The sequence below is a fragment of the Furipterus horrens genome, unplaced genomic scaffold (assembly GCF_987537825.1).
Source record: "Furipterus horrens unplaced genomic scaffold, mFurHor1.1.pri manual_scaffold_10, whole genome shotgun sequence".
In the NCBI taxonomy this organism is placed as follows: Eukaryota; Metazoa; Chordata; class Mammalia; order Chiroptera; family Furipteridae; genus Furipterus; species Furipterus horrens.
Window position 1 is genome coordinate 79,672,951 of NW_028327180.1, and position 26,307 is coordinate 79,699,257.

The 26,307-nt window shown below is 52.3% G+C and overlaps 1 protein-coding gene across 1 annotated transcript in view; it reads left to right on the forward strand.

The window, feature by feature from the left end:
* Nucleotides 1–26,307, forward strand: part of FSTL4 (follistatin like 4) — a 116,670-nt gene that overhangs the window by 36,713 nt on the left and 53,650 nt on the right. Inside the window, exon 3 of the mRNA XM_090289498.1 lies at nucleotides 20,170–20,336. Within this exon, the coding sequence (XP_090145624.1) occupies nucleotides 20,170–20,336 (167 nt within the window). The remainder of the gene's footprint in view (nucleotides 1–20,169; nucleotides 20,337–26,307) is intronic.

Here is a 26,307-nt window from a genome sequence, read left to right on the forward strand (position 1 = left end):
GGCCTAACCTTCCTGACTCCTCTCCCTCGCCGCCTCCCCCACCCCCCGTTTAAGATGCCACTTGCTTCCTGTTGACGTGGTTGCCTCTGTGTGCTTTAGTTGTCTCAGGGCTGTTAGTTGGGCACATTGGTCTTAAGAAGCAGAGGGTGGAAATGTCATGTTGGAAGAAAATCCTGATTCCAAAGGCCCCCTGGCCAAAGCTGGCTGCTCCTGGGGTGGAGGAGGAGCCAGCAGCCCCCGGGAATGTCCCAGGGGGGCGGCTCCTGCGTCCCTCCATCCCTCTGCAATGGGCCTACCAGCCAGTGCAGAGCAGGTGCCTTCTGTATGACCTAGAAAACTGATTAACTTCCTTCCTCAGCTCACCGCCGCCTGCCCAGAGATAACACAGGTAATTTCTTTCCTGATCATATCAATCTTTTCTGCCGAAGTCTCATTCATTAATAGTTGCATAAAAATTCAGGTTATGACTCGATCCGTTATTAGGAACCATGAAAACAGTGAGAAGTTTTGTTTTGCTCTCTAATAAAAACTCTCAAGGTCTCTGTTATAGAGAACAGAAGGGACATGGTATCTCATTAAGGGTACAATTCAATTCAGAGCAGAATCTCACTTGCTGGAATTGATGCTGAATATATTATTTAAAAGGAAAGGAAAAGGCCCCAGCCACTTGGGCACATCTGTGCTCACCTCACCCTGTACCGCCTCCCCCAGGGCCCCTCCCCTCAGCGGGGCTGAGAGGCTTGTGCCTTCTACACCAAGGCTGCAAGAAGCCCCGCAGAGGCAGCCTCTCACATGAAAACATATTCCCCCAACTGAAGTGCTGAACAAACCCGTTTGCAGCACATCACGTGGGAAAATAATACAGTGGAATTCCATTAGGCTGATGGCTTCTAAAGAACAAGTCAGCTCTGAAAAGTTCCAGATGAAGCACTGCAGTTGTCTTGAGAGCTTCGTGTAATCGGCTACCAGGGACACGGGATCCATCTTCCCCAATCTGGCAAACACAGAGCCATAGAAAAGGATTGCAGTTCCACAATTACCTGGGACACACGTGGACTCGTCCAGGCGCGTGTTGGCAGGGCTTCCGCCTTCTGCGGTCGCTGTCCCTCCATGTGGCCCAGCTCAAGCCTGCAAACACAGGAAACAGCGCTCACCGGACTCAAGATGGAATGTGAGATGGCCCCCCAGAGCCAAGACTTTGAACTCTAGGGATGGGAATCAATTTTTCCCAGAGTCCACGAGTCCTGAAGATCCAGGCCCACTTAGAATTATAGATATTGCCATTTCCAGGTGGCCCTGGTGCCATGCCTCCTCAGCCCGAGGTCCAGAATTCAAGTTGCTTGGACTTCGGGAAACTTCGGGAGGTGTTACAGGCTGCCAGGCAGCGGGGAGAAGGGTGGTGGCCTGTGCCTCATGGAATTCCAGCCCCCACATTGTCATCTGAAGGGGAAGAGTCACACCCTCACCTCAGCAGATCTTATTCCTTACTTTTTCCAAGGCAGAAATGCTGAAAACATTAATTTGTCAAAACACTGAAAGCCATAGGCCCAAGCCAATAAGGAGAGAAGCCATCAAGACATTGTCTGTTATCAGAGGGGGCGACGGTCTGGGAGTCCCATCAGATTTAGTCCGCCATTATTGTATTCCATCATTATCATAACGGTGCCCTTCAGCCGTCACGCGGCTCAGGGACGGAGCGCTAATCCATGCTGTGGCGTAGTCAGTGCGGGGGGCTGGGAGCCCGGTGCCCCTTGACTGAGAGAGAATAACAGCATAATGCAACGGAACATTTTTGAAATGCTAATGCACGCTCCCCACAACTTAATTTTATTTTTTCTTATTGGCTTTTTTATATGACATTTCACAGTCCCGTGGCCTCAATAGCTAGATCTGCATCGTAAAAATGACAACACAGTGATTTAAGGAGGAGAGTCCATCAGAGCGAATGGCTGGTGTGCTTTCAATGTCGGCTTAGCACCTCTTCCCGGGGGTCAGTGCTCACTTTCAATACATCATGAAGGCATCCTGTTAAATCACTCGGAGAGTGGCCGTGTTCTTCTTCCCCAGCCCCACGCTGGAGTATAGAGACAATGGAGTGGAACCTGCAATAGGGGCCATATTGTCTGCACACGTCGGGAAGGCTGACCTGAACTAAAGCTTGGAGAGGGAAGGAGAGGGAGAAGAAGCCCGGTGTGTGGGTGCCAGTTTCTATCCGAAAGTCGGTCATGAGCGACGGATGATATCAACTCACCTCCTCTCTTTGCCAGCATTACAAGCACAGTGTTCACCAAATCAGTATTCATGAAACTCCAAGCTGCAGTCAGCCCTGCAGCCAGCAACCCAACGAGACGAGAGAGGACGCGCTAGGGTGGCGTGTAGAACTCTGCAGACCCCCAAGTCCGCTCAAGGCAAAGGGCGTTCACAGAGGGAGCAGGGCAGACGCTTCCTCTCTGGTGAGGGCTGAGACCAGCGCATCGGCTGATGGGCAAACCCGGCCCTCACTCTCCGATATGAGCATGAATTCCTAAGAACTCAGCCCTCAAATCCAGCTGTCCCTGTCCTGTCACCAGAAGTCCCTAAAAACAGCAAGGACCCCAAGGGCTTTCTTTCATTTTCTTCGTGAAATAGCATCTTTTGTTTCAAAGTAACATATGCTAATTTTACACACTTGTACGTTAAGTTGAAAGATAGCCCCTCCCAAACGCCCTGCCTGCCCAGTCCCATGTCTCGTGGATTGGGGATCATCTTCAGGGGCAGCGGAGCCCAGTGAGGCCATTTTCCTGCACATACAGACTCCCATCCACAGATTTTTGTGACTTCGGATCAGATGCTGCACATTGTTTTCTACCTTATTTTTCTCACTTAAAATTATATCGAGTCAGTTTTACAAAAAGATTTATCTCTTTTCAATGGCTGTATGCTATTCTATTTGGGGCTGAAACATTGTGTTTTAGTTTTTTGTGGCCACAGACAGGACTGCAATTGGAGTCCCTGGTCAGAGACACCTTTGCACATTTGGGCAAGTACATTGTCGGGTAAATTCACAGAAGCTTCTAGAGGGGTCTGACTCTGCAGGTGCCTGGCAGCCCCTCCAAAAGTGACAAGCTCTTGTCTCTAGGACTTATGGTTTCCAAAGTTAGGGGAACACTAAGCATCCCACTCCCACCCTCCCTGTCTCAGGATGAGCAGGAAGGCAGCTGAGATTTGCACTTGGAATTGCTTCAAAGACAAAGAGGCGGTGCCTCCAGCACCTCCAGTTTGACCTGCAAAGGCCACAGAAGTTCCCAGGACTCCTCCATCATCCAGGAAGTCAGCAGTGCAAGGAGAGCGTGTAGCACAGGGGCATCCAGGAAGCCTGAGGAAGGCGCAGTGGGTGGAAAGGTGAGGGGCTGGGATGCTGTTATCGTTCATGTGGGGGCTCCAGGCTTCCCCCTGAGGTCAGGGTGCATGTCCAGACCTGGGCTTGGTGGCAGGAGGCCTTTGGAGGAGTTCTGGCCTGTGGCTATGGGAATGCAGGAGAGGCCGAGCTGAAAGGCTTGGGAAGGAGGAGGTGACCAGACCTGGGGACCTTGGGGGGCAAAAGGCTGAAAGGGATGAGAAAGGATGATGTGGCTGAGCCTGGGAAGGGGACTGGCCAGAGAAGGTGAGGTGAGGGACAGGACAGGCTCTCTAGGGTGGAGGTCTCTGGCAATTAGATCACCAGGTCCAAAAGCGCTCAGGCTGGTCCCAGCTGGGAAGGCCAGGGGTCCCATTGCTCCCTGGGCCACCCAGGGCCTGGCTCCCAGCAGGTGCCCAGCAGGCGGGGCAGTGTGAGGGACTGAATGACGGATGGGTTTTCATATTCGTGACTTCTTTCCAACCACAGCATCTTGAATTAACCAGGGAGGGCTCTGCCAGGATCCAAGACAGTAACTCTTCCTCCTGTGGGTTCCACAGGTGAACACGTAGCACCTGTGACCCCTGGGGCTTCCCAGGGACACTGGGCTGTCCCAGAGTCTGCAGGGGCTCCGTGGGACATGCTGTCTGTGGAGCCTAGGGTACCTAGAGTTCAGGGTCATTTCCCGAACCCCAACTTTCCCAAACCCCCTGCAGCGAGGGCTCAGTGCAACGAAGTGGGGTGGGGCCAGGACCTGGGAGAGTAACACCCCAGCTTTTGTTGCCCCTCGGTGTGAACTGCTTTCTCAGACCCCTTTCATTCCTGATGGGCCAAAGCAGAGACGACTAGTGAGGCTGAGGGCAGTCATCTTGGTACAGGTGGGGTCACAGTGGCAGGAAGGACTGCCTCACGGAGGCACTCCAGACAGCCAGATGTCAATACAAATCACAGTACTGGGGTGGGGTGACACTGGGGTCTCCAGGAATGGAAGAGTGTGGACGGGGGTCCAGGCTGTCTGTATGGCTGGTCTCTGTGTGCAGTGTTTATAAAGGAGCACTAGGACCCAGATGATGTTCTGGCCCCTTTAAACCTGAACCTGAGCCTGCTGTTATAATGTGGAAAAAAGGGACACCTGGCCTGGGCCCGGCACAGCTTTGGCTGCAGGTCCCTGACATGGGCTGCCTCCCAGGTGAGGCCCAGCCTGTCCCCACACAGGACCTGCAGGCCTCCTGACACAGGCTCTATTTGTCAGCACGCCAACTTCTGCTCAGGGGTGCATTGGTCCCCCTCCGTTGGAGGCAATGGGAGTCCTACAGTGGCCCCAGTCTGCAGAGCATTGCAACCACACACAAACAGAACACACATGAAATCAAGCTAACTGGCCCCTGCCCATTGCCAGGGACAGTATTGCCAGTGCCCCGTCCTCAGGGCACCCCCTGCTCCCCACCCCCAGCCTGGCTGAGGGCAGAGGCACCATGTTTAACTCTTAAATTACTTTTCTCTGGCTTCTTGAGGAAGAGATCCAGACGTTTTCTGGAATTTATAATTGCCCCCTTCTCCCTCCACCAAAGGACATGTTTGTCAAGTTGTCGAAAATCATTTTTCAAAACTCTAGGTCTACCGCTACCCTGGTGATTATTGGAACTTCTCTCTTTTTGAGGATTCTTGCCCTGGACCACCCCACCCCTGCCCCAGAAGCTCCCGGGCTGGCACCCTCTCTGGGTCCAGAGCTGTGGCCCCAGGGGCAGGGGGGCGACAGCAGGGCAGAGATAAAGCTGAGAATTGTTCACCCTGGTTTTCCGCCAGCTTCACGGGTTTGAGCTGAGATGTCGTGGGCATATTTGCATGGGGCTGAGCTCTTCTGCCAGCAGTGCCAGCGGTGCCAGCAGGGCCAGCGGAGGCAGTGAGCGTGGGAAAGCCTGGGACACGAGTGGACAGTGGCAGGGAGTTTGGTTTGGGCCCAGCTGAGCAGGACTCTGGGAGACAAGACTGGAAATGGGTGCTCGTGGGCCTTAAATGGCAGCCAGAGGAGTTGGGCTCCTCCCAAGCCAGTGCGGGGAAGAGATCTGTCTGTGGCCACCTGGGGAGATGTCCCCAGGGACAAGGCTCCTGCTTCCACCAGTGATAAGGTCCCGACTGGGAGCAGCAGCCTCGGAGGAGAGGAGACGAGGAGCAAGGGCTGGGTTCAGAGGACTGTGAAGGTAGTTCGGCTGTAATTGTAAAACGGGGAGAAGTGGCTGAGATTTGGGTCCACTCATCCCTAAAATGGAGTGTTCGCTCGCTCAGCCAGCCTGCAGCCTCCGTGTGGGCCCCGCCAGGCGGGCGTGATGTCGTGAAGTACAGCGAGAAGCAATTTGCCAAGGGTCACGATACGGGGGCTTCCAAACTGACGGACGGCAGAGGAGTCTTTGGAGAGGAAACGGGAAGCATATTTCTTACCAAGGTCTGTCCTTGGACAAAGCATACGTTATAGGGTTCTCTCTGACAGATCATTTAAAGAACCTGCCTGAGACACACACAGAGATTTCCCAAACAAGGAAAAGTGACTTCCCACAGCCCAGTGTCCCTGGGGGGCAGGATCGCCTTGCGTTGAGGACCAGTACTGGACACCACCTGGTCTTCCACCAGCAGGTGCACTGCCCTGCAGCTCCCTCTGCGGCCAGGCACACGGCCCCACCCCGTCAGAGGCCATTTATTCTCTGGGGGCTCCCCGCTCTCGCCCACCAGAGATTTTCCTTTCACAGTTGCCCCTCCTCTCTCTCTCTTGCATCATCACATCTGCCCTCCATCTGATCGTTTCCACTGGCTTGCACACACAGACCATAGTTTCCTTGACCTGCCACCAACCACCCCATCTCTCTGCTCCCCTTCATGACAAAACTCCTCTGAAGAACTCCTTCTCCCACCTCCTGACCTCCTGTGCTCTTTCAGTCCATCCCAAAGATGACTTCACATCCCAGCACTCTCAGGAAACATGAGAGGTTCCAAACATCAAGGTCCCAAAGGACCTTCCCATTGCCCATGATCAAGTCTCAGTCCTGATCTGAGTGCAGCTCCAACCACACTGAGCACAGGGGCCCCACCCTGTCCCTTACATGCATGGGTTCCTGTGATTGCTCCTCATCCTCCCTCCTAGGTGCCAGGCCTTGGTTCTAGACCTCTCTCCACAGACCACACTCCCTAGTGATCTCGTTCGGTCCCATGGTTTTTAATACCGTGTAGACGTTGATGGATTCCCAAGGTGTCTCCCTGGCCTGACTCCTCTTCGGAGCCCCAGACTCATCTAGCCAAATGCGTACCCCTCCATCCACCTACCACACACAATAGAAGCAAAACCTGGATTCTACCTGCTCTTTCTCCCTCAGCCTTTTAGAAAATGCAACCAACACACACTTAGTTTTTCAGGCCAAACTTCTAGTATTCATTCTTGATTCTGCCCTTTCCCTCAATCACCCAACCTCACAATTTAATAAATCAACAAAGCCATCAGCCCTGCCTGCAACAGGTGCCCCCAGTCAGGCTGCCTCTCAGCACCTCTGCCTCCGTTGCTCTGGCCTAAGCCACTAACACCTGCCCCACAGGCCCCTAATAGGTCTTTGGTCATCCTCCATTGTCCATTCTGTCCACCCTCCACACAAGCCCCAGAGTGCCACCCCAACACCCTCTACCCCCTCCTGAGATGGGCTCACTCCCTCCCACAGCCCCCCCTCCCACAGCCACACACCTCTCCCAGCCAGTCCTGGTGGTTCTTGCTATAGTTGCTTTAGCTGATGGAACCTGAGGGGACGTCAGCATGGGGGCTTTGGGGAAAGGCTTCCTGTTCTTACAGCTCGTGCGCAGCAAAGTGTCCCTACGCCCCACTCCACGATGCAGTACCTGCCTACGAGGCCCAGAGCTGCGTGGCCAATGCACAGTGAGGGCTGCAGAGCCCTAGTGCATGGTGACACCATAGGAGGAACTGGCCCACCTTCTCGTTCTGTAGATGATAGCTTTTCCTCGTTCAGCCCCATTTCCAGTCAGGGGTTTTGTTAAGAAAATGAAGACCCATGCACAGATGGTCTTCAGTAGCAAAAATCAGACCATTTCAGTCTCCTGCTTCAAGTCCAACAGTGGATTCTCAGGCCATAAAACCCCAACTCCTCTCCATAGTCATGGGCCCCACCAGCCAGCTCCTGACCTCATCTCCAGCCACCGCCCCGGAGGCCTCCTCTCTAACCCGGGGCTGCCCTTTCCCTGCTCATGTCTGTAGTATCACCATCCAGAGAGGGACAAGGACTCTCCAAATTCCAACCCTGAACTACCCACACACACACACCTCGCCACCCCTGCCAACGCCCAAAGCAGGTCCCCATTGGTCTCCTCCCCTTCCAGCATTTGGGCTCAGCTGAGCCCCTGGCCATGTTAATAAACACTCAGTGGCCAAAGCCACAGGAGCTTCTCAGATGGAGTCTAAAATCAGAACGAAGGGGGCGACCAGAGAGAGGACAGAGTCTGAACTCAGCTCACCCATGAGCCCTGGTAGCCATGCTGGAAAGAGATGAAGGCCATGAGCCAAGTTTCCTTTAAAGACAGAAGTTGGCAGGAGCTCCATGGGCCCTGGGAGCAGCAGAACCCATGGCTGGGCTCAGGCTGCGCTCACTGGAGTTCTCGCTCATCGGGGCTCCTCAGAGCTGTGGCGCGCTCAGGAAATCGGAATTGAAACAAAAACAAATACGCTGATGTGAGCTGTTCTCCAGAAGGATCTACTGATGCCTGTTTACAAAATGCAGCCACGACGTAGCATTCTCAGGAGACTGGATAATTAAACAGAAAACAAGCTATGTTTATTTCTGTCCTTGGGAGACCCAATGGCTTCTCCCCTTTGCAAGTAGATGGGCGAGTGGACCCAGCAGAGATGGGCTCCCTGTCTGGCTTCTGCTCGCTCTGGTTGCCTGCTGGGCACACCCCAGCCTGAGGGGATTCGAGGAGAGCCACCTGCACGGTAGGTAGACACATGTCTGTTCCCTCTTCCTCGGCTAAAGGTTCTTAGGAACTAGAATGCCACAGTTTAGAAATCATTTTGAAATCCTGCTCACTGAGGAGACCCAGAACGTGTTTGTAATCTGCGCTGCAGATCAAATAACTTAGGAGGGTTTAGAGGATTATCAGTCCAGACACAGTCCACACATCAAGGCTTTTGAGGGTCCCTGCACCACCCAGCTTGCCTTACCCGGGAAATGCACCATGTAGTGCAGGAGGGTCAAGCCAGGAACACAGCAGAGAGTCACTCCTGACACCCCATTTCCTTGCTCCTCACCCGTCCCTTCCTCTTCTATCTCACAGCCACCATCTGCCTCTCACCTGAACGAGTACTGACTCACCTGCTAAATGGTGTCCCCACATCCGCTTGTCCTCAGCAGCCCGTTATTCACACCACAGCCAGAGCAATCCCTGCATGCAAGTCAGATCCCAACCCTTCTCGACTTAAAACTCTCCCAATCCCTTTCCATCGCCTTATGTTAACCCCCTAGCCTCACCATGCCCCACCCGGCCCCCAGCCCCCGGCCCCTTCCTGCCTCTGACTGCACCTGCTTCACTCCCGTTGCTTCAGCCACACTGGCCTTCCATTCCCACAGCATCCTCAGCCATCTGACCTCAGGCCTTTGAACAAACCGCTTTCTCAGACTAGAATGCCCTTCTCCCCGTTCCTGGCTCAGGCGGCTTCTTCTTGTCTCACAGGTCCCCACTTAAATGCCTCCCACTGAGAGAGGCCCCCACCGCTACTCCCCACTCGCATCTTCAAGGGCCTCCCTGCTGTTCTCTCAGCATCTTGTTCTGTCCAAATGAAATGATTATGATACTGCGTAATTCGTTTGCACACTCTCTCCCAGCCCACCCTGAGGCAGCCCCCATCCCACCCCCGTGCAGAGTATGGGCACTGTCTGATCCTGAAAGCAGTAGGAATGGCCATAGGGGTGTGAGGGGCAGCTTCCTAGGCAGAGGTGTTGGAGGAGTCAGAACAGAAGATGGATCTCCTCTCATCTGAGGATTCTCAGACACTCCAACCCTGAATGGCGTGGCCTTTCAAAGACACCTCCACCGCTCACTGCAGTTTCTGCCGAGGAACTATATGAACTTGTACTATTTTCTCTTCTGAGGGAGTCTATTAGGTAATTAACACCAGCTGCTGTAGAAACCCCCAAATCTCAGCAGTACAGAGCAGAGGCTGATTCCCCACCCTTGTCAAGTCTGAGTGGGCCGGACAGCTCCCAGGCAGCAGCTAGGAGGCTGTGTTCTTTGCTTTCACAAAGTGCATGACCACATGGTCTCTGCGGAGCAGAGAAGGGAGTGTGGATGATGACTGTCTTAGTCAGGGTTCTCCCGAGAGCCAGAGCCAATAGGATGCAAGGATGGATGAGTGGGTAGATGGATGGACAGGCAGGTGGGTGGATGGGTGTGTGGGTGGATGGGTGGGTAGATGGACAGAGGGGTGGGTGGATGGATGGGTGGGATGGATGGATGGGTGGGTGGATGGATGGGTGGGTGGGTGGATGGGTGGGTGGATGGATGGGTGGGTGGGTGGGTGGGTGGATGGATGGGTGGGTGGGTGGGTGGGTAGACGGGTGGATGAATGGGTAGACAGACAGAGGGGTGGGTGGATGGATGGGTAGGATGGATGGATGGGTGGGTGGATGGATGGACAGGTGGGTGGGTGGATGGATGGGTGAGTGGGTGGATGGAGAGAGGGAGGAATGGAGGAAGGGAGGGAGAGGTTGAGGGAGGGAGGAAGGGATGGATAGGTAGATGGATGGGTGGATGGAGAGAGAGTATTGGCTTACACCAATTCAGCTGAGATCTGTAGTCAGGAAGCTGGAGAGCCAATGGTAGAAATTCCAGTCTGAAAGCTAGCAGGCTGGCAACTAGGGAAGAGATGGTGTTTCAGTTCAAGTCCAAAGGCAGAAAAGACACACGTTCCAGCTTAAAGGCAGTCAGGCACAAGGAATTCTCTGTGTCTCAGCCTTTTTGTTATAGTCAGGTCTTCAATTGATTGGATGAGCCCCCCCACATCCCTAGGGCAATTGGCTTGACTGTGGAGTCAACTGTTAATTTCATCCAGAAACCCTCAGAAATAGTGTTTGAAATAAGCACTCCATGGCCCAGTCAAGTTGACGCAATATATAACCCATCACAAGGACACAGGGTTGAGGGGCCAGGCATTCACAGCCCTTTGGTCAGATCTAGTCGCTCCCTGGCTCCATGAGGCCAGGAAGTAGTCTTCCCTGTGCTCAGCAGTTAGGAGATGAACTTGCATCTGGGAGCACATGGCACGGCACCCTCCTGCTGGCTAGGTCAAAGCTGCCTGCTTATCTCCACTGAATGCTTATAAAACCGATTCTAGAGCCAACCCTTGATATTATACAAATTTTTGCGAATTTTGATTAAATAGTACGTGATTGCATAAGGTGATGCCTTCTTTTCCTGAAGTCACCAAAAGAATCTGCAGTTCAGGTACTTTTCTTTGCCAAGCATCTTGAGCAGGGCATTCCTATCACCTTCAGGAGCAGACTCTGCTGGGCAAGGGAGAGGCGCAGGCTGGCTGGCCTGACCGAGCCACCGCAGGCTCGGAGACCTGCCACGGAGGGAGGGCTAGGCCACAGAGCCGTGGTGGCCACACGCCCTGCTGACAGGGGGCCTGGGCTCTCTGCCTCAGCACTGACCCCGCACTCCGTCCAACTAACGCTTCTGCTGCCGGCCGCGCCCATAGCACCCGAGGGCCCCGACACACAGCACCACGGCCCCTGGACTCCGCTCTCAGCTCCGACTCCCCAGCCCTCCGCACACACTGCCACACTGCGCTTTAGTTTTCCCGAAGCCACAGGAGGCAAGACAGTGCAAGAGCTCAGAGGGCGCCCCTCCTACCAACAAGGAGAACGTGGTACCAGCCTGAGGCTCCTGGGGAGCGAGACACGGGTCTGCCTTCTGCACCCACCCCCACCAGGCCTCGTGCTGGGCACACAAGGACGGCTCTTCCAGGAGAGGATGCTCAGGCTCTGCAGGAGCCAAGGGCTCTCCACTAGGGCCTGTGGACAGGCTTCAGGTGTCTGATGCCACCTCCACCTGCACCCATTTATGCTTGTCCTCCTTGCTGAGCTAGGAGTTCCAGCTTAGCAGGCACAGGGTCTGGCCTGCTTGCAGGGTATTTCCACTGTATTCTGGCACATAGTAGGTGCTCGATAAGTAATTGTTGAATGAGCACTATTCTAATCTTTCATTTGCTTAAAACTATTTATCAAGTCCCTTCTGTGTGCTAGTAATTATATTAGGGGCTAGAGATACGAAAGAAATAAAACAGATATGGTCTCTGCCTTCAGGCAGCTTGCAAAGGTGTTTGTTGACACCAGGGAGCAAAATTTTAAACTATAATAATGATTGAAGCAACATCAAGCAACATAAATGGATTGAAAAAGTAAATGAGCCACCAATCTGCAGGTAACTAACTAACATGTTGAGTGCCATCCCCAAGATGAAGCAAGAAAGAGGGAATAGGACCGGAGCATAACAGGGGAATCAGATGATGCAAAAAAGAAACACGAAAGTTCGGGTGAGGGTGGGTCTGGCTGGCCCAGAGCCCCTGTGCAGGTGGGACCCAGTCCCATGCTCGAAACCTGAGTGCGAGACGAGAGGCCCTAAGACAGCCTGTCCCCCACCTCCCACCCACCAGGTTCCGGCAGCTGTTGGAAGGAGCCGGAGTGGCAGGTCCTGGTGGAGGGGAACAGAGGGGACACCAAGCACCCCACCTTAGACACCTCCTCTCAGGATGAGCCAAAACAGCTCTGCCCTGCAAGTGCCAGGTGAAGTCACCACGTGCAGGAGACAGAGATGTTACCTGTCCCCTACGTGGCCAGAAGACATTGTTTCTGTCCCACTCATCAACTTCACAGGGTGGCCCTAGTCAGAGGAACAAGACCAGATCAAGAGCGTGTCCCACAGGTGCCACATCTCCTTTGGTGACTCCCAGGTTCCCTGAGGGGTTCATCCCAGGGGACGAACATTCATTTGCAAGGAGAACAGTGTGAGCAGAGGCCGCAGCCACAGAGATGTGCCTGAGCGCCCGGCCAGGGCTCTACCACCGGGTGGCCCTGACTCCCAGGCAGGCCCCTGAGTCTGGCTCCAAGTCTCCGTCTAAAACATCGCTGTGCAGGTAGGTTGATTGAGCTTCTGACAAGGGTGTTTTCACCAAAACCATCCTTTGGAAAATGGCAACTGTCCAGATGGGAATGTGTTCCATTAGTGCATTTCTAACACTGACGCCAGCTTGACAAGACCGAGAAATTTAATTTCTATTGCTGTGAAGCTCCAGGGGCCTGCCTGAGAGGGCGCGGATGGGTCGATGAGTGTCTCCTCAAGCTCAGTGCAGGGTGAGGAACAGCACCCGAGACAACGGGAAAGCTGTCATAGGACGTCACATCCAATTCCCCAGCGCCCCCATCTCTCCAGAATCCGAGGAGCAAGGGGAGCAGCTGCACCAGGAGAAAGCTGAGAGCTGGTGTTTGCAGCCCCTTGTGTCTGCAGAACTGAGGGTGTTGCTGCTCTGGTTTGAAAGGCCTGGAGAATGAGGCAGGTGTCTCCCAGGAGACTGCTGTCAGCCCAGCCAGGCCTCAAGCCACCTGCTGTGTGCTGACACCACACTTAGGCCCCAGAGCCCCAAACAGTCCTGTCTGGGACCCCACCGCCAGGCACGCAGCCTTATTAGCGCCCCACAAAGGTCTGTCTGTGCTAACCAATCTGCGCTGACTTTGACAGTCACGGCCATGTGACCTGTACCCCTTCATCCTGTGGGGGACACAGGGAAGCCCACTGATGTAAGAAGGCCTGATGCACAGGGAGACAGGTGTCCCAAGTTGTCAGGAACTAGGAACTGCCCCCCCACCAACGCCCTTGCCCTCCCCAAATTCCCTGCTTGCCAGGCAAGCCTTTCTGTTCTTATCACAGGGCCATTGTCCCTCTGGGGGGCACCTCTGCCCCACAGAGCAGACAAGCTCCCCATTGAGCTGCTCTGACCCCCAGCTCAGGCTTCCCTTTCCAAGGACATCAGCTGCTGACAGAAACCTCAGCCCAGCACTGTCCACTGCCCCTGCCACACTCTGAGTACAGGGCAGATCTGTTGCTCGGCCGGTCCCCAAGAAATCTTGAGGACCTTCCCAGAGAGCCCATGAGGCCACAGGTGGTTGGTCATCATGGGAGCAACAGAGCCACAGCCAATAGCTGCAAGGACCCCTTGCTAGCCCTTCTGCTGGCTGCTATCCCGGGGGCTGCAGTGTGGCTTCCTCACGTCTCCCTGCTGTGACTTGGGCCCCACCAGAACAGAGTCCAGATCAGGACATATCTGAGTCCCCTGCTCCATAGGGCACTCCAGCCCACAGTAGAAGTGCAGCTGGGTGTGTTCACTGAGCCCCTGTTAGGGCCATCCCCACAAGTTCCAGGCTGCCTGGCCCTCCTCCTGTCCCTTGGGCTGCGCCACACCACCAACCACCACTCCCCAGAGAAGGTGCAGGTGGGGGCAGACTGCAACTGAGCTCAGGTTTCAGTTCTGATACTTCTCATTGTCTCCACCGACCTTCCCCTCATCCTCTTGCCCCTTGTCAAGGCCTCCCGATGGGGCTGTGAAGGGATAGAGCAAAGAGAAGGGGCCTTCTCTGTGTCTCTGTGGTGGTCACGAAGCATTGATCTGCCCAATGGCCCCTTTCTGTTGAGACATTTGACCCCACCCCCAACCACGCAGCCTCTGGACCCAGAGGTGGTCACCTGACCCAGGCCTGAAGGGTCAGGCAGTCAGTGCTGTGACGGCAGAGTACCCCATGTGCACCAGCCTCAGGGGTGGCTTCATGGAGGAACACAGACAGCCGGTCTGGCCCATATGGGTCCTCTCATACTTTCTTCCCAGGCTCTCAAGAAAGACATGGTCCCTGGCCCTGGATCCCACGGACAGGGACAGTATGAGTGCAGGGCCACCGCTGGACATCTTGCAGCCAAGCAGCAAGGTCGTTGTTTAGGGTGCTGGGTGCTTGCAGCCTCCTCCGCTCCCTTAGATGTCCCACCGAGGGGAACAAAGACCACCCTCCTTTTTCTTTCCTAAGCTAGTTGAGCATTTCTGAGAGTTTCTATCACGTAAGCCTGAAAAGTCCTGACAAATTCACTGGTTGATTGCTTGCAATCTTCCTCACCCAGCGCCTGTTCAAGCGTTGCCTTCCATTAAAACTTCAGGTACCAGAAGCATTGCACGAGGCCATCTCAGAGGCGGGCGCCAGAGTGGCAGGGTCTCCGAATAGACAGCTAGGAGGTGCCCACCAGAGACATGCTTAGGACCAAACCCTCAGACAGGATGGGGAACCAGTGGTCCCTGTGGTAAGTGACATGGCAGAAGACGTGGGTCAGGGCCAGGAGCTGCTCTGAATCCTAAGTGTGTGGGTGATGGGGACCCACTCGTGGCTTTTGAGCAGTATTGTACCTTGTAGTCCAAGTCGTGACAGGAGTTAGGGGCAGCAGGGAAAACTAGAGGGGTAACCACACAGCAGGCTGTTCAGGACCTGTGACGGAGAGGAAGAGGAGAACTCAGGGTGTATCACAAGAGAAGCCCCTGTGGGGCTTGGCCACTGTGAGTGCCACCATCAGCAGCATGACGTGTACCATCACAGACAAGTGAGCAAAGAGCAGTGGCAGATGGTGCTGGGGGGCAGGCAAGGTGCAGTCAGGTGTCTCCTGGCAAGACCAAGGAAGGCCTGCAGGGACATCCACTTGGAACCATGTGCTCAGAGTCCCAGAGCCCTCCTAGGCAACCTCTTATTTCATAAACGTCTAAACTGAGCCCAGGGACAGGAAGGGACCTGCCCAAGGCCCCTCGGCATGTCGCCAGGAAAGCCAGGCATGGAGCCCCAGCCCGTGACACTGCTTCATTTTAACATCCTGGGAGTTCACTTAACGGGGAAGAGGAGCCGGCCAGAGGTCAAACAGTAAATAACCGGGAGCAAGGAGAGGTTCAGTTGCCATAAATCTCTTCAGAATTTTACAGAGCTGGAGAATATTGACATAAATTAAATTTAATAAAACGGTCATTTAATTAAACTTTAAATGATCCAAATATTTGCATTTGGTTAGTGTTTGTGTAGCTGACGGGAGCAGAATTATGATGGTTCTGTCAGTATGGATGCATCCTAATTTAGCGCAAGTCTCTCCTGTGCAAAGTGCGTGTCTTCGGACGTACAAATGAAGGGCCAGTGCGTTCAGCAAGGATGTGCCAACGGCTGTCCCAGGGCGAGTGGAGACACCCAGAGACTACACACGTGGCATGTTTGTTTGCTTGTTTGTTTGTTTGTTTTCCAGGCAGTGTTCTAAAAATTTTTGAAATATATGGCTTTGGGGCCACATGGAGGGAGGGGCCCCTGCACTGCACATAGTTCTTACGTTCCAGGTGAGGGCCTTTGCTCCTCACCTAGTAGTTGGCCCCCATAATCCAGCCAGCCAGACCACCTTGCCTCCAGCCCCACATGGGCTCATCTTTCCATCTGTGCAGATCCCCCATCTTCTAAGACAGGGGTCCTCAGGCCTCGGGGTATCATGGAAGCCCTGGGGTGCTTGTGAAAGCCAGGAGTCTGTACCCCAAAAGGGGTGATGCCAGTTGGAGGGGGGCACACCTCAAGAAGTGGAACCCCTCTCTGATGGTCTTTACCTTGTAGTCTGACTAGAGCTCAGACATGCAGAGAAAATGGAGGTTCCTTTTGTAACATACCTTTCTAAAAAATTTTTTTTCAATTATAGTTGATATTCATGATTATATTAGTTTCAGTGTAAAACATAGGGATTAGACATTTATATAACTTACAAAGCGATTCCCCCATAAGTGGAGTACCCACCTGGCATCACACATAGTTATTACAATATTATTAACTATATTTCCTATGCTGTACTTATGTCCCTGTGACTGTTTTTACAAGTGACAATTTGTACTTCTCAATCCCTTGACCTTTTTCCCCCATACCCCGAATATGCCTCCCATCTAATGACCATCAATGTGTTATCTGTATCTACGAGTTTGTTTCTGTTTGGTTTGTTCATTTGTTTAAGTCCTCAGCCAAGAATACGCTTTTACTGATTTTAGAGAAAGAAGAAGAGGGGAGAGAGAGAGAAGGAGAGAGACAGACAGATAGACAGACAGACAGATGTCAACATGAGAGGGAAACATCAATAGGCTCCCTCTCATATGCGCCCTGACCAGGGATTGAACCCACAACATTTTGGTGCACAGGACAAGGCTTCGACCAGCTGAGCCACCCTGCCAGAGCTGTTTGTTAATTTATTTTGTTTTTCATATTTCATATATAGGTTGAAATCATATGGCATTTGTCTTTCTCTGTCTAACGTATTTCACTTATAATACCCTCTTAAGTCCACTGGTGTTGTTGCAAATGGCAAGACTTCATTCTTTTTCATGGCCAAGTAACATATTCCATTATATACACGAGTATGTACCACATCTTCTTTATCCACTTGTCTACTGTTGGGAACTTGGGCTGCTTGCATATCTTGGCTATTATAAAAAATGCTGCACTGAGCAAAGGGGTGCATATATCTTTTTGATTAATGTTTTGAATTTCTTTGGATAAATACTCAGAAATGGAATGGCTGGGTCATAAGATAGTTCATTTTTAATTTTCCATAGTGGCTGCACCAGTCTGCATTCCTCCCAACAGGCACAGCGTTCTCTATTCTCCACATCCCAGCCAGCACTTGTTGTTTATTGACTTATTGACAATAGCCATTCTGACAGGTGTGAGGTGATACCTCATTGTGGTTTAATTTGCATTTCTATGATGATTAGTGACATTGAGCATCTTTTCACATGTCTGTTGACCATCTATACGTTCTGTTGGGAGAAATATCTATTCAGGTCCTCTGCCCATTTTTTAATCTGATTGTTTTTTTGTTTTTTCTTTTGGTGTTAAGTTGTATGAATTTCTCATATATTTTGGATATTAATTTCTTAGTGGATATATCATTGATGAATATCTTCTTCCATTCTGTAGGTTGTCTTTTGGGGTTTTTTTGATGGTTCCTTCACTGCACAAAGCCTGTTTAGTTTGATGTCTCATCTGTTTATTTTTTTCTTTTGTTTCCCTTGCCCAAGGAGATATATCAAATATTATATATATATATATATATAAAACTAAGAGCAATGTCAGAGTTTACTGCTTATGTTTTCTCCTGGGAGTTTTATGACTTGGGGTCTTACATAAGTCTTTAATCCATTTTGAGTTTATTCTTGTATATAGTGTGAGAAAGTGTTCTAGTTTCATTTTATGTTTACATTATCTGTCCAGATTTCCCAACACCATTTACTGAAGAGGCTCTCTTTACCTTATTGTATCTATCTCTTCTTTATCAGAGATTAATTGACCATATGCGTGGAAACATACCTGACTTCTTCACAATCCCCACTTACCAGCCATGGGGAGAAAAACGCACCTAAATATTCAATCCATTATAAAGCTTAGTTCAAGCTGGCCATTGTAGCAGTCCACAGAGGTAATGCTCTACCTAAAAAAGATGCTTCGTGTTTCCAATCCCTACCCTATGTCCCCAGCCACTCCCCTAGCTGGTTTCTGAGTGTGGAGGTCAGCACCCTGACATCCTCCGCCACCTCCGGTTCCCATGCCTGGACCCCCACCCCTTGTTGTTCTGTCTGAGGTCAGCCCTGGCTGCGCTCTTGGTCTGGGCTCTCTCAGACTGGTAGAGCCTGGAGTCCAAGGTTCCCCTTGGCTCAGCCTCCCACAGCCCCACTGGCACTATGCACCCCTGGAGGTCTGAAGGTCATTGCCTTGGAGCCCAGATCTGGCTATCCAATGCAGCCCTCAGGTACAGACGTGCAGAGCACCTCACAGCCCAGCCAGTGTGCAGGCAAGGACCCACTCAGGAGCCAAGGGGGCTCTGGCAGTTAATCCCAGACCCTGGCCCTATCACACCCTATGTAGTAGTTGCCCAGGTGGGGAGGAGAGCAGGCTAGTTGGGGATGGTTCAGCCTCCTCCTAGAGGCCCCCATTGGTTCCCCTCATCTACACACTAGCAGGCACACTCTTTGCCCTTCCCACTGTCTCCCTTGTGATTCCCACAATGCCCTGGGACGAGGAGGGGGCATTCCATACTCCTTCGTTCTTCCTTCCGAAGAGCACGGAGCCTCATGGTTTATCCCATGAGTGGAGATATTTGGGGAGAATCTGGGTTCTGAGTCTTAAGAACCAACACAGCACAGCAGGAACTAAACAATTTTAACAAATTCTTCTTATCTCTCCATGTCTCTGCCCTCCGCATCTCCAAAGTTAGGTCTACAGTGGGTTAGTGCCTTCTCCACCCTGAGCAATAAGCCTCAGAGATGGGAGGGCGGCAAGCGAGACGTGATTGAAGAGGGAATATGTAGGCACCACTTCGATTGTAAAATATGCTGGTGCATCTGCATCAGTCATGCGGTGCTTATCTTCCCTTGTGAGGCTCCGTCACATTTGTTCTGTGTGATTGTCCCCTCTCCACTGGCCTGTTGCCTCCTTTCCTTCTTTATTTCCCTTTTCTCCATGTTGTATCCATCCATCCAGCAAGCACTGATAAAGCACCTCCTATATACCTTGTTCTTCTTCGAGGGCCCAGGGCAGGACCACTGAACAGTTGTGGAGGGGGAAGGGCCCTGCTCCTCAGGATCCCAACTGACTGCACCTGCTCTGGCTTTACCTGCTTTGCGGAGCATTGCGCCCATGGCTGGTTGTGCTCCCCTTCCTCTCCACTCTCTCACACACCAGGGCAGGGGGGTGTGAGCGCAGATGTCCTGCCTGACCAGAGCTTGGAAGGGTCCTGCTGAGTCCCAGAGCTCAGTTCCCACCTCTCTGCCTTGTTGCACACCTGTCCAGCTTCCCCAGGCCCCGACAGCACCTCAGAGTGAATAGGGCTCCAGCACTTCTGCGGGGATCACAGAATAAGCACAGGCCCCCCACAGCCACCACCGCCCTCAGCTCATGCCGCCTCTGGGTGCTGCCTCGCGTCCCCTGAGTTGTGGATTTGGGAGAGGCAGGCTGCTCAGCAGGCTGGTGACTCTCCCTCCAAACCCAATCCCTTGTTGGCATTTGAACATCTGCATCTGATTAATTTTTTCATAAATCCTGAGAATTTCAGAAAGCCTAAGGTTAAACGGAAATATTTCAGACCCTCTGTTTGCCTGAAGAATAATCATTCTTAAGGCCCACTATCAAGTGTGAAATCCAAATCCAAGTTCAGAGAAGCCTCAGGCAGAAACAAACCTTCAAAGATCAGCCAGTCCATTCCCCAAACCTCAGACAGTGCAACCTTTGAATCGCCCCCCGATGGAAGAGAAACCTGTCAACCCAGCCAGCAGACCTTGACTGGACATAGCCCAGCCCAGACATCATGAGGCCCGAGGCCCAGGAGCACAGAACATGTACTGCACGTCTGGTCTCTGGTCGCTGTGTGGTGGCCCACGGAGCCCTGGCAGACCACATTCTTGGGTCGACTCACAAATCCACAGCCCAGATGGCTTCTCTGCACTAGCTGAAGTTCCTGACCCATTTTGACTCACAGAGCCCCTTGGTCATTTGACATAAGTCATAGCCCCTCTCCCAGGCGACATATCCAGCTGTACAGTTCATCAGCACATGGTGGACAATTTCCATTGCCTTGAAGAAACCTGGGCCATTTCCCTTGGAGTGGAAACTCCTCCCCCAAGCTTGCACCTGACCTCCTTCTCCTTCTCCCCGCAGAGGTGGTTCAGCTCAGCCTCGCCCCCGAGGAGAGGGTCAATGTGGCCACAGTGACCGTGGGGCTGAGCACAGTGCTGACATGTGCTGTCCATGGAGACCTGCGACCACCCATCATCTGGAAGCGCAATGGGCTCACCTTGAACTTCCTGGATTTGGAAGATATCAACGTAAGTAACCTGGGCAAGCCTATAGCAGAGGCAGGGCCTGAGGTTTCTCTTCTGACATCCCACATTTGGCACCTTCCAGCCTGTGGTATGATACCTGCAGGTACCAGAAGATCCAAGTCCGACCACATACAGAGGTGGCTGTAAGCCAGCCAGCCAGGCCCAGAAGACGGTGAATGCGGGAGGGGGTGGCAGGGCAGGAGGTCCTTGCACTGGATGAAGCAGTGAAGGCCAGGAGGAGGGCATGAGGATGAGATGTGAGAGGAGGGGGCTGCGTAGTGAGCCCATCACTCAGAAGGAGGGACCACAGGCCAACAGAGAACATGACCAGGCAGGAAAGCTGCCTAGCAGGGAGAACATCTGGGCGAGGTCTTCGCGGGGGGCGGGGGGGGTGGTGCTCAGGGCCTAAAGCAGGCCAGGATATAGATAGCTGGATGCAGGGGAAGGGGGATTCCCTGTGGAGGGCACAGGTGCGCCGCTGGGCCGGGTTGGCTGGAGGGCAGGTGCCTGGTGAGGGTGGGAAAGGAAATGAGGTCAATCCAGAGGGGCCTGCCTGGGGCCCAGTAGGATGGGGGTGGGGATGGGGGTGAGGGTGGAGGTGGGGGTGGGGATGTGATGAGTTGAGTGGAGAGACCCTGAGCTCACACAGCCTATGTGACCGACATGGGTACTTCTGTCCTCTGATAGCCCAGCCTGCCTGGGCTGGGGTCCCAGCGTCACCCACGCCACCTTTTAGCACTTTGAGCAATTTCTCAGACAGCTGATCCTCAATGAATTAATCTATTAGCAAAGCAACATTAGCAGCACCTCCCTTCTCTCAGGCATGAGGAATACAGGGATTCATTCAAAAATATTTATTGGCCCTCGTTTGGCCCAAGGGGTGAGGTGGCTTCCCAGAAGTTCACGTGAGAAGACAGAGTGATCTCACCGATGGAGGGTGCTGCCAGGGAGCAGCTGCAATGACAGGAGTACAATTTTCAAGCTGATAGGGGGCAGCCCTGGTCTCCTTGCTCGAGTCTGGCTGGCTGGCTCAGAATGGGATGTGTGGCCCAGAGAAGGAAGACCTGTGGGCTAAATGGTCAGTTCCCGCTAACAGCGCTAAGGTGCCAGGGGAGGCTCTGGGCCATGGGACCCCATGAGTTGGATTAGCACAAAGAGCCAGGGTGTACCCCCAAAAGAGACCTATTTGAGCTCCTTTGCTGGAACACCATTCCAGCCATCAGCCCTGCCTGCCAATGGAGTGAGCCGTCACAGGAGGCAGGGAGCTCCCCACCCCCAGAGACACGCAGGCCCACACAGGAGCGTGGGGAGCAATGCTGCTAGCCACAAGAGGGCAGCTAAACCCCATGACCTTGAAGAGTCCTTCCAGCTCTGAGACTGCTTTCTGGGGAGAGGCCCAGCCTGCAATTCTGCAGGAACCCCTGAAGTTGGCACTCTGCTCCTCTCTGGGCCCCTCTGGATGCACCCTGGAAATTGTGCAGGAAGCAGACAGGAAGAGGGGCCCCCCCTGGAGTTCCAGAGCTGGCCGGAGTGCCCTTGCCCCATCCTCGGCACACTGGGCAGGACCATTTCCTTGTGATTTACCCGCTGTGATGAGCATAGGCTATCTCCTACCATCTCTGAATGGCAGTGCCGGCACAAGCCCCGTGGGTGCTTCATGGACGGATGCCACATGGGCAGAGTCTTCCGAACTTAAGATGCCCAGAGCATGTCTGGCATCTTAGCAAGGAAAGGAGCTGTTCTGTTTGTAAAGACTTGGGGGATGTTGCTGTGTGTTGGGGTGTACACCGGTGTGTACAAAAGCTCTCACTGTGGGGTATCAGCATCTAACTGGCCAGCGGTGATTGATTCAGAACTAGGGCAGATCCGCCTGGGTTTGTCTGCACATCCCTGGGCATCGCTTGATGCTCTATTTAAAGACACCAGAAATGAAGGCGGAGGCGGAACTCCTCTTAATGCACTTGCCATCAGGTAATTAAATTACTCTGGGTGTTTTTCCCCTCCCTTGAACATGCCTTCAGCATCAACTCAATTGCATTTTTACTTTGCACTGTGAGGTTAGCAATTTGGGTAATTGTGGGTGCAACTGGAGATGAATGGCCTCTCATTACCTCCCAGGAAGCACTAGCTGCTCCTGGTCAAGTCAGCAGCCCACAGAGAGGCAGTGCTCTGTGCTTCTCCGAAGCCCCCACAGGGGTCCTTGAGCAATGCATGCATACGCCACATACACAAACACACACAACACAAGCATACACATACACATATCTATACGCACATCCATATATGTGGGGGCAGGCACACGTGGCTCCCCTGCCTGCAGAAGTGGAGGGAGGCAACATAGCCTGCTAGTGCAAAGCACAGACTGGGGGTCATGGGTACCTGGGCTTAAGTCTCAGCTCTACCTCTTCCTAATTGAGTGACCTTGGAAAGGGCACCTGACTCCTCTAAGACTTAGTTTCTGCCTCTGTGGAATGAGGATGAATAATATAAGGTTGGTGCAAAAATAATGTCCGATTTCAAGGTCTATTTTAAAAATGAAAAAACCATGATTATAAAAATATTTATTCATTAACATAACCTCCTTTGCTTTCTAGAACCTCATTCCATCTGTCAACTACCTTATAAATGCCACACTTGTAAAATTCTTTAGGTTTTGAAGCAAAATATGAATCCAATTCATTTTCAACCTTTTCTCTTGATGTCAACCTAAGACCATCAAAATGGTTCTGTAGTCCCCGAAACAAGTGGTAATCAGAAGGAGCGAGGTCAGGAGAATATGGAGGGTGAAGCAATATTTCCCAACAAAGCTCTTTCAAGAAATTTTTGGTGAGTCGAGCTGTGTGAGGACGAGCATTACCGTGATGGAAGATGACACCCTTTCTGTTGACTAAGGAGGGTCACTTTTGGTTCAAAGCTGCTCTCAAACAATGAAGTTGTTCACAGTAAAGATTAGCAGTAATTGTTTGATTGTTGTCTAACAGTTCACAATGGACAATTCCTTCCATATCCCACCATACACTCAACATGATCTTTGGATGAAGTCCTCCTCTTGGTTGTTGAACTCTTCTTCTTCCTTGACTGATCCATGATTGGTGGCATTTAACGTTATGGTAAAGGATTCACTTCTCAGCACCTGTAACAAGCCTACCTAAAAATGGTGCCTGAAGGTGTCGCAAAAGCAATGATTCACAACAAGCAACACGCTGTTGCAGATTCTCTGAGACAGTTTGTGTGCGACCCATTTTCCAACTACTGAAACCTTTCCGATCCTTTTCAGTTGGCACAGCACAGTTGTATGGGCTACATTAAATTGTTCTGCAAGTTCCCTAGAGGTAATGGCGGGGTTTTCTGTGACAACAGCTTCCAACACTTCGGAATCAAGTTTTTTTGGACGACCCTCTTTTGGCTCATTTTTCAAACTGAAATCCCCACTTTGGAAACGGGAAAACCACTCCCTGCAGCTTCTTTCAGTCACTGCATCGTCCCCATAAGCGCTCTGAATAGACTTTGCTGCTGTACTTGCATTGGCACCTTTATGAAACTCACAGAGTAAAACATTTCTAATGTGGTCTTTAGATCGGACGAACATGGGTGCAAATATTGTGGACAATTATGAACAATACTTCAGTAACTTGAAAAAAATAAGATATAAATTAGTCACTGTGTCATCAAAAAATTATAAGAGGCACAAATTTAATAAATACTATCTAAAACTTTCTTTTAAAAAAAGTCGGACATTACTTTTGCACCAACCTTATTTCTTATTAAATGAGAAAATACATGTGAATACATGTGCCATCATAAGCATGTGTTCCATGCTAACTATTGTCACTCCCATATTATCTCTGTTATTATTATAACTACTGCTGCTGCCAAACAACACCTTGCATTCTGAGTCCCCGACAGGCAGCCAGCAGCAGCCTGCAGCTCCCCGGTCAGGCAGCTGAGACCTTGGGTGTCCGGGCTGCCTGTCCATATCAACCTTGATTCATGCAGGGAGACAGACACTGACCAGCCACCTCCTGCAGGCCCAGAGCAGTCAGGGGGGGTGGGGTGACTTCTCTGAGCCTGTGGGGAAATGGGGATGAGGATGCCCTCCTGCAGGGGCGTTTTCAGGCTGAAGGGGTGTGCCGTGCCTAGCCCAGTACCCAGAACACATCAGGTGTTCATGAGTGGCAGCCCTCCTTGGGGACAGTAAGGACAGCAGCTCTGGGAAGAAATCAGCCTATAGGGGGCAATGCAGCCAAGTCCGCTGGATTCAAGGGGTATTTTTGAAGCCAGATTGGTCAGGGAGAAACAGCCCAGGGGGGCAGACACTGATGGGTTCCGGGAGACGGGCAGCCTGCGGGGTCCCAGGCCCACCCCGCCCGCCACAGCCTGAGGTGGAACACTATCCCCAGCTAGTAATCAGCCACTGGCAGGGAAACACGGCACATACCAGGAAGCCGATCAACCCACAGAACCCAGGGCGGGGAGCTGAGTGAACACGGGGAGGCGTGGGCCTCCTTGCTTTGTCATTTGAATAAGACATCTTGATTGGCAACAAAATATTAATCACTTTTGCACTACTCTCTTAATGAGATCCTTTCATGGGCAACAAAATATTAATTTGTCTTGTCTTATCTGTTAGGAACTCTGTTAATGAACCCAGTCCCTGAGCTGTTACACAATGCCATCCTAATGACACATGTAATTAAACTTGTCTGACTTGCAAACATCAAGGATGCCTCAAGCATCAGAATAATATTCGATTAGAAAGTAAATGTACCCTCTAGTCCTGAGCCCAGTGAGAAGGAGCCTCTTGGATTCCCCAGTGAGCAGTGTCGCTGTCAGAAGCATTCAGGAGCCACCCTGTGTGCGGCTGTCCAGATGGTACATGTGGGGAGTCATCCTCCGGATCTGCTTACTCAAAGCTGGTGAATCCAAGACCTGTGCCAGAGCACAGAGCAAAGACACTGTCTCAGCCTTGGCTGGGGGTGGGGGTGGCTGAGTCCACAAAGGCAGACTTACAGAGAGTCGTGGCAGTTCCCTATCCCAAGGAAGGAACCAGTTCTTGGAGGACCGGAGGAAGGAGAGGTGCTGGCTGGGGGTCAAGGGACAGGGATAGGTGAGAGAGGAGCCTGGAATGATAGCTTGGGGCCAGGCCTTGGATGTTAATGTAAAGGATCTTGGCTGTTCCCTGTGGGCAGTGGGATCCGGAGGTTTTTAACTGGGGAGTAACATGGTCAGATTATGCTCCGCAGGAGTCCTGAGCCCCTTCCAGCCTAAGATTAAATATGCATCCAGGAGGACCCCAAATAAGTGGGACCCAGAAATGGGAGGAGCCCTGCTGGTGCTCTGGGGGATGTGGGGGGAGGAGAGTTGGGGATCTCCTTCCCCAATAACTTCCCCAAAGGCACATTCAGAGTGGGACAGTGCTCCAGGCCGCCCAGAGCTCCAGCGCCAGGTCCCCTCCACGTGGCCGTGGCTCAAGTTCCGGTGCCTTCGCCTTCTCAGGCTGCCGAGAGGTTCAGCCAGGACCTGGTGTGCCTCCTGAGGATGCCTGAGCCACCTACCCTTCTGCAGGAGGCCCCAGCTTACACAAGGGACCTTTGCCTCAGCTGCATCTGGGAAAACACCCCCCACCTCCGCCCCCATCCCCACACTCAGCACAGAGCAGCATTAGAGACCAGAGGTAGGTGCTGCCCCACAGACGGTGCAGCCCCAGGACTGCCCTGTGGGCTCTGGCAGGGGATCTCTGGATTATGAGGTCTCCCTTCTGTTTGTCTCATCAGAAATCCATAGTTTTCACTGCCACACCTGTCCCAGAGCTAACAAAAGCTGCCTGTAATTCGTTTACCTCCCGGCCAACTGCTGACGGGTTTTGTTTTTTTTTTTTAATTTATTGATTTTTAGAAAGAAGAAGGAGGGAGGGAGAGAGAGAAACATTGATTTGCTATTCCACTTATTCATGCATTCATGGGCTGATTCTTAT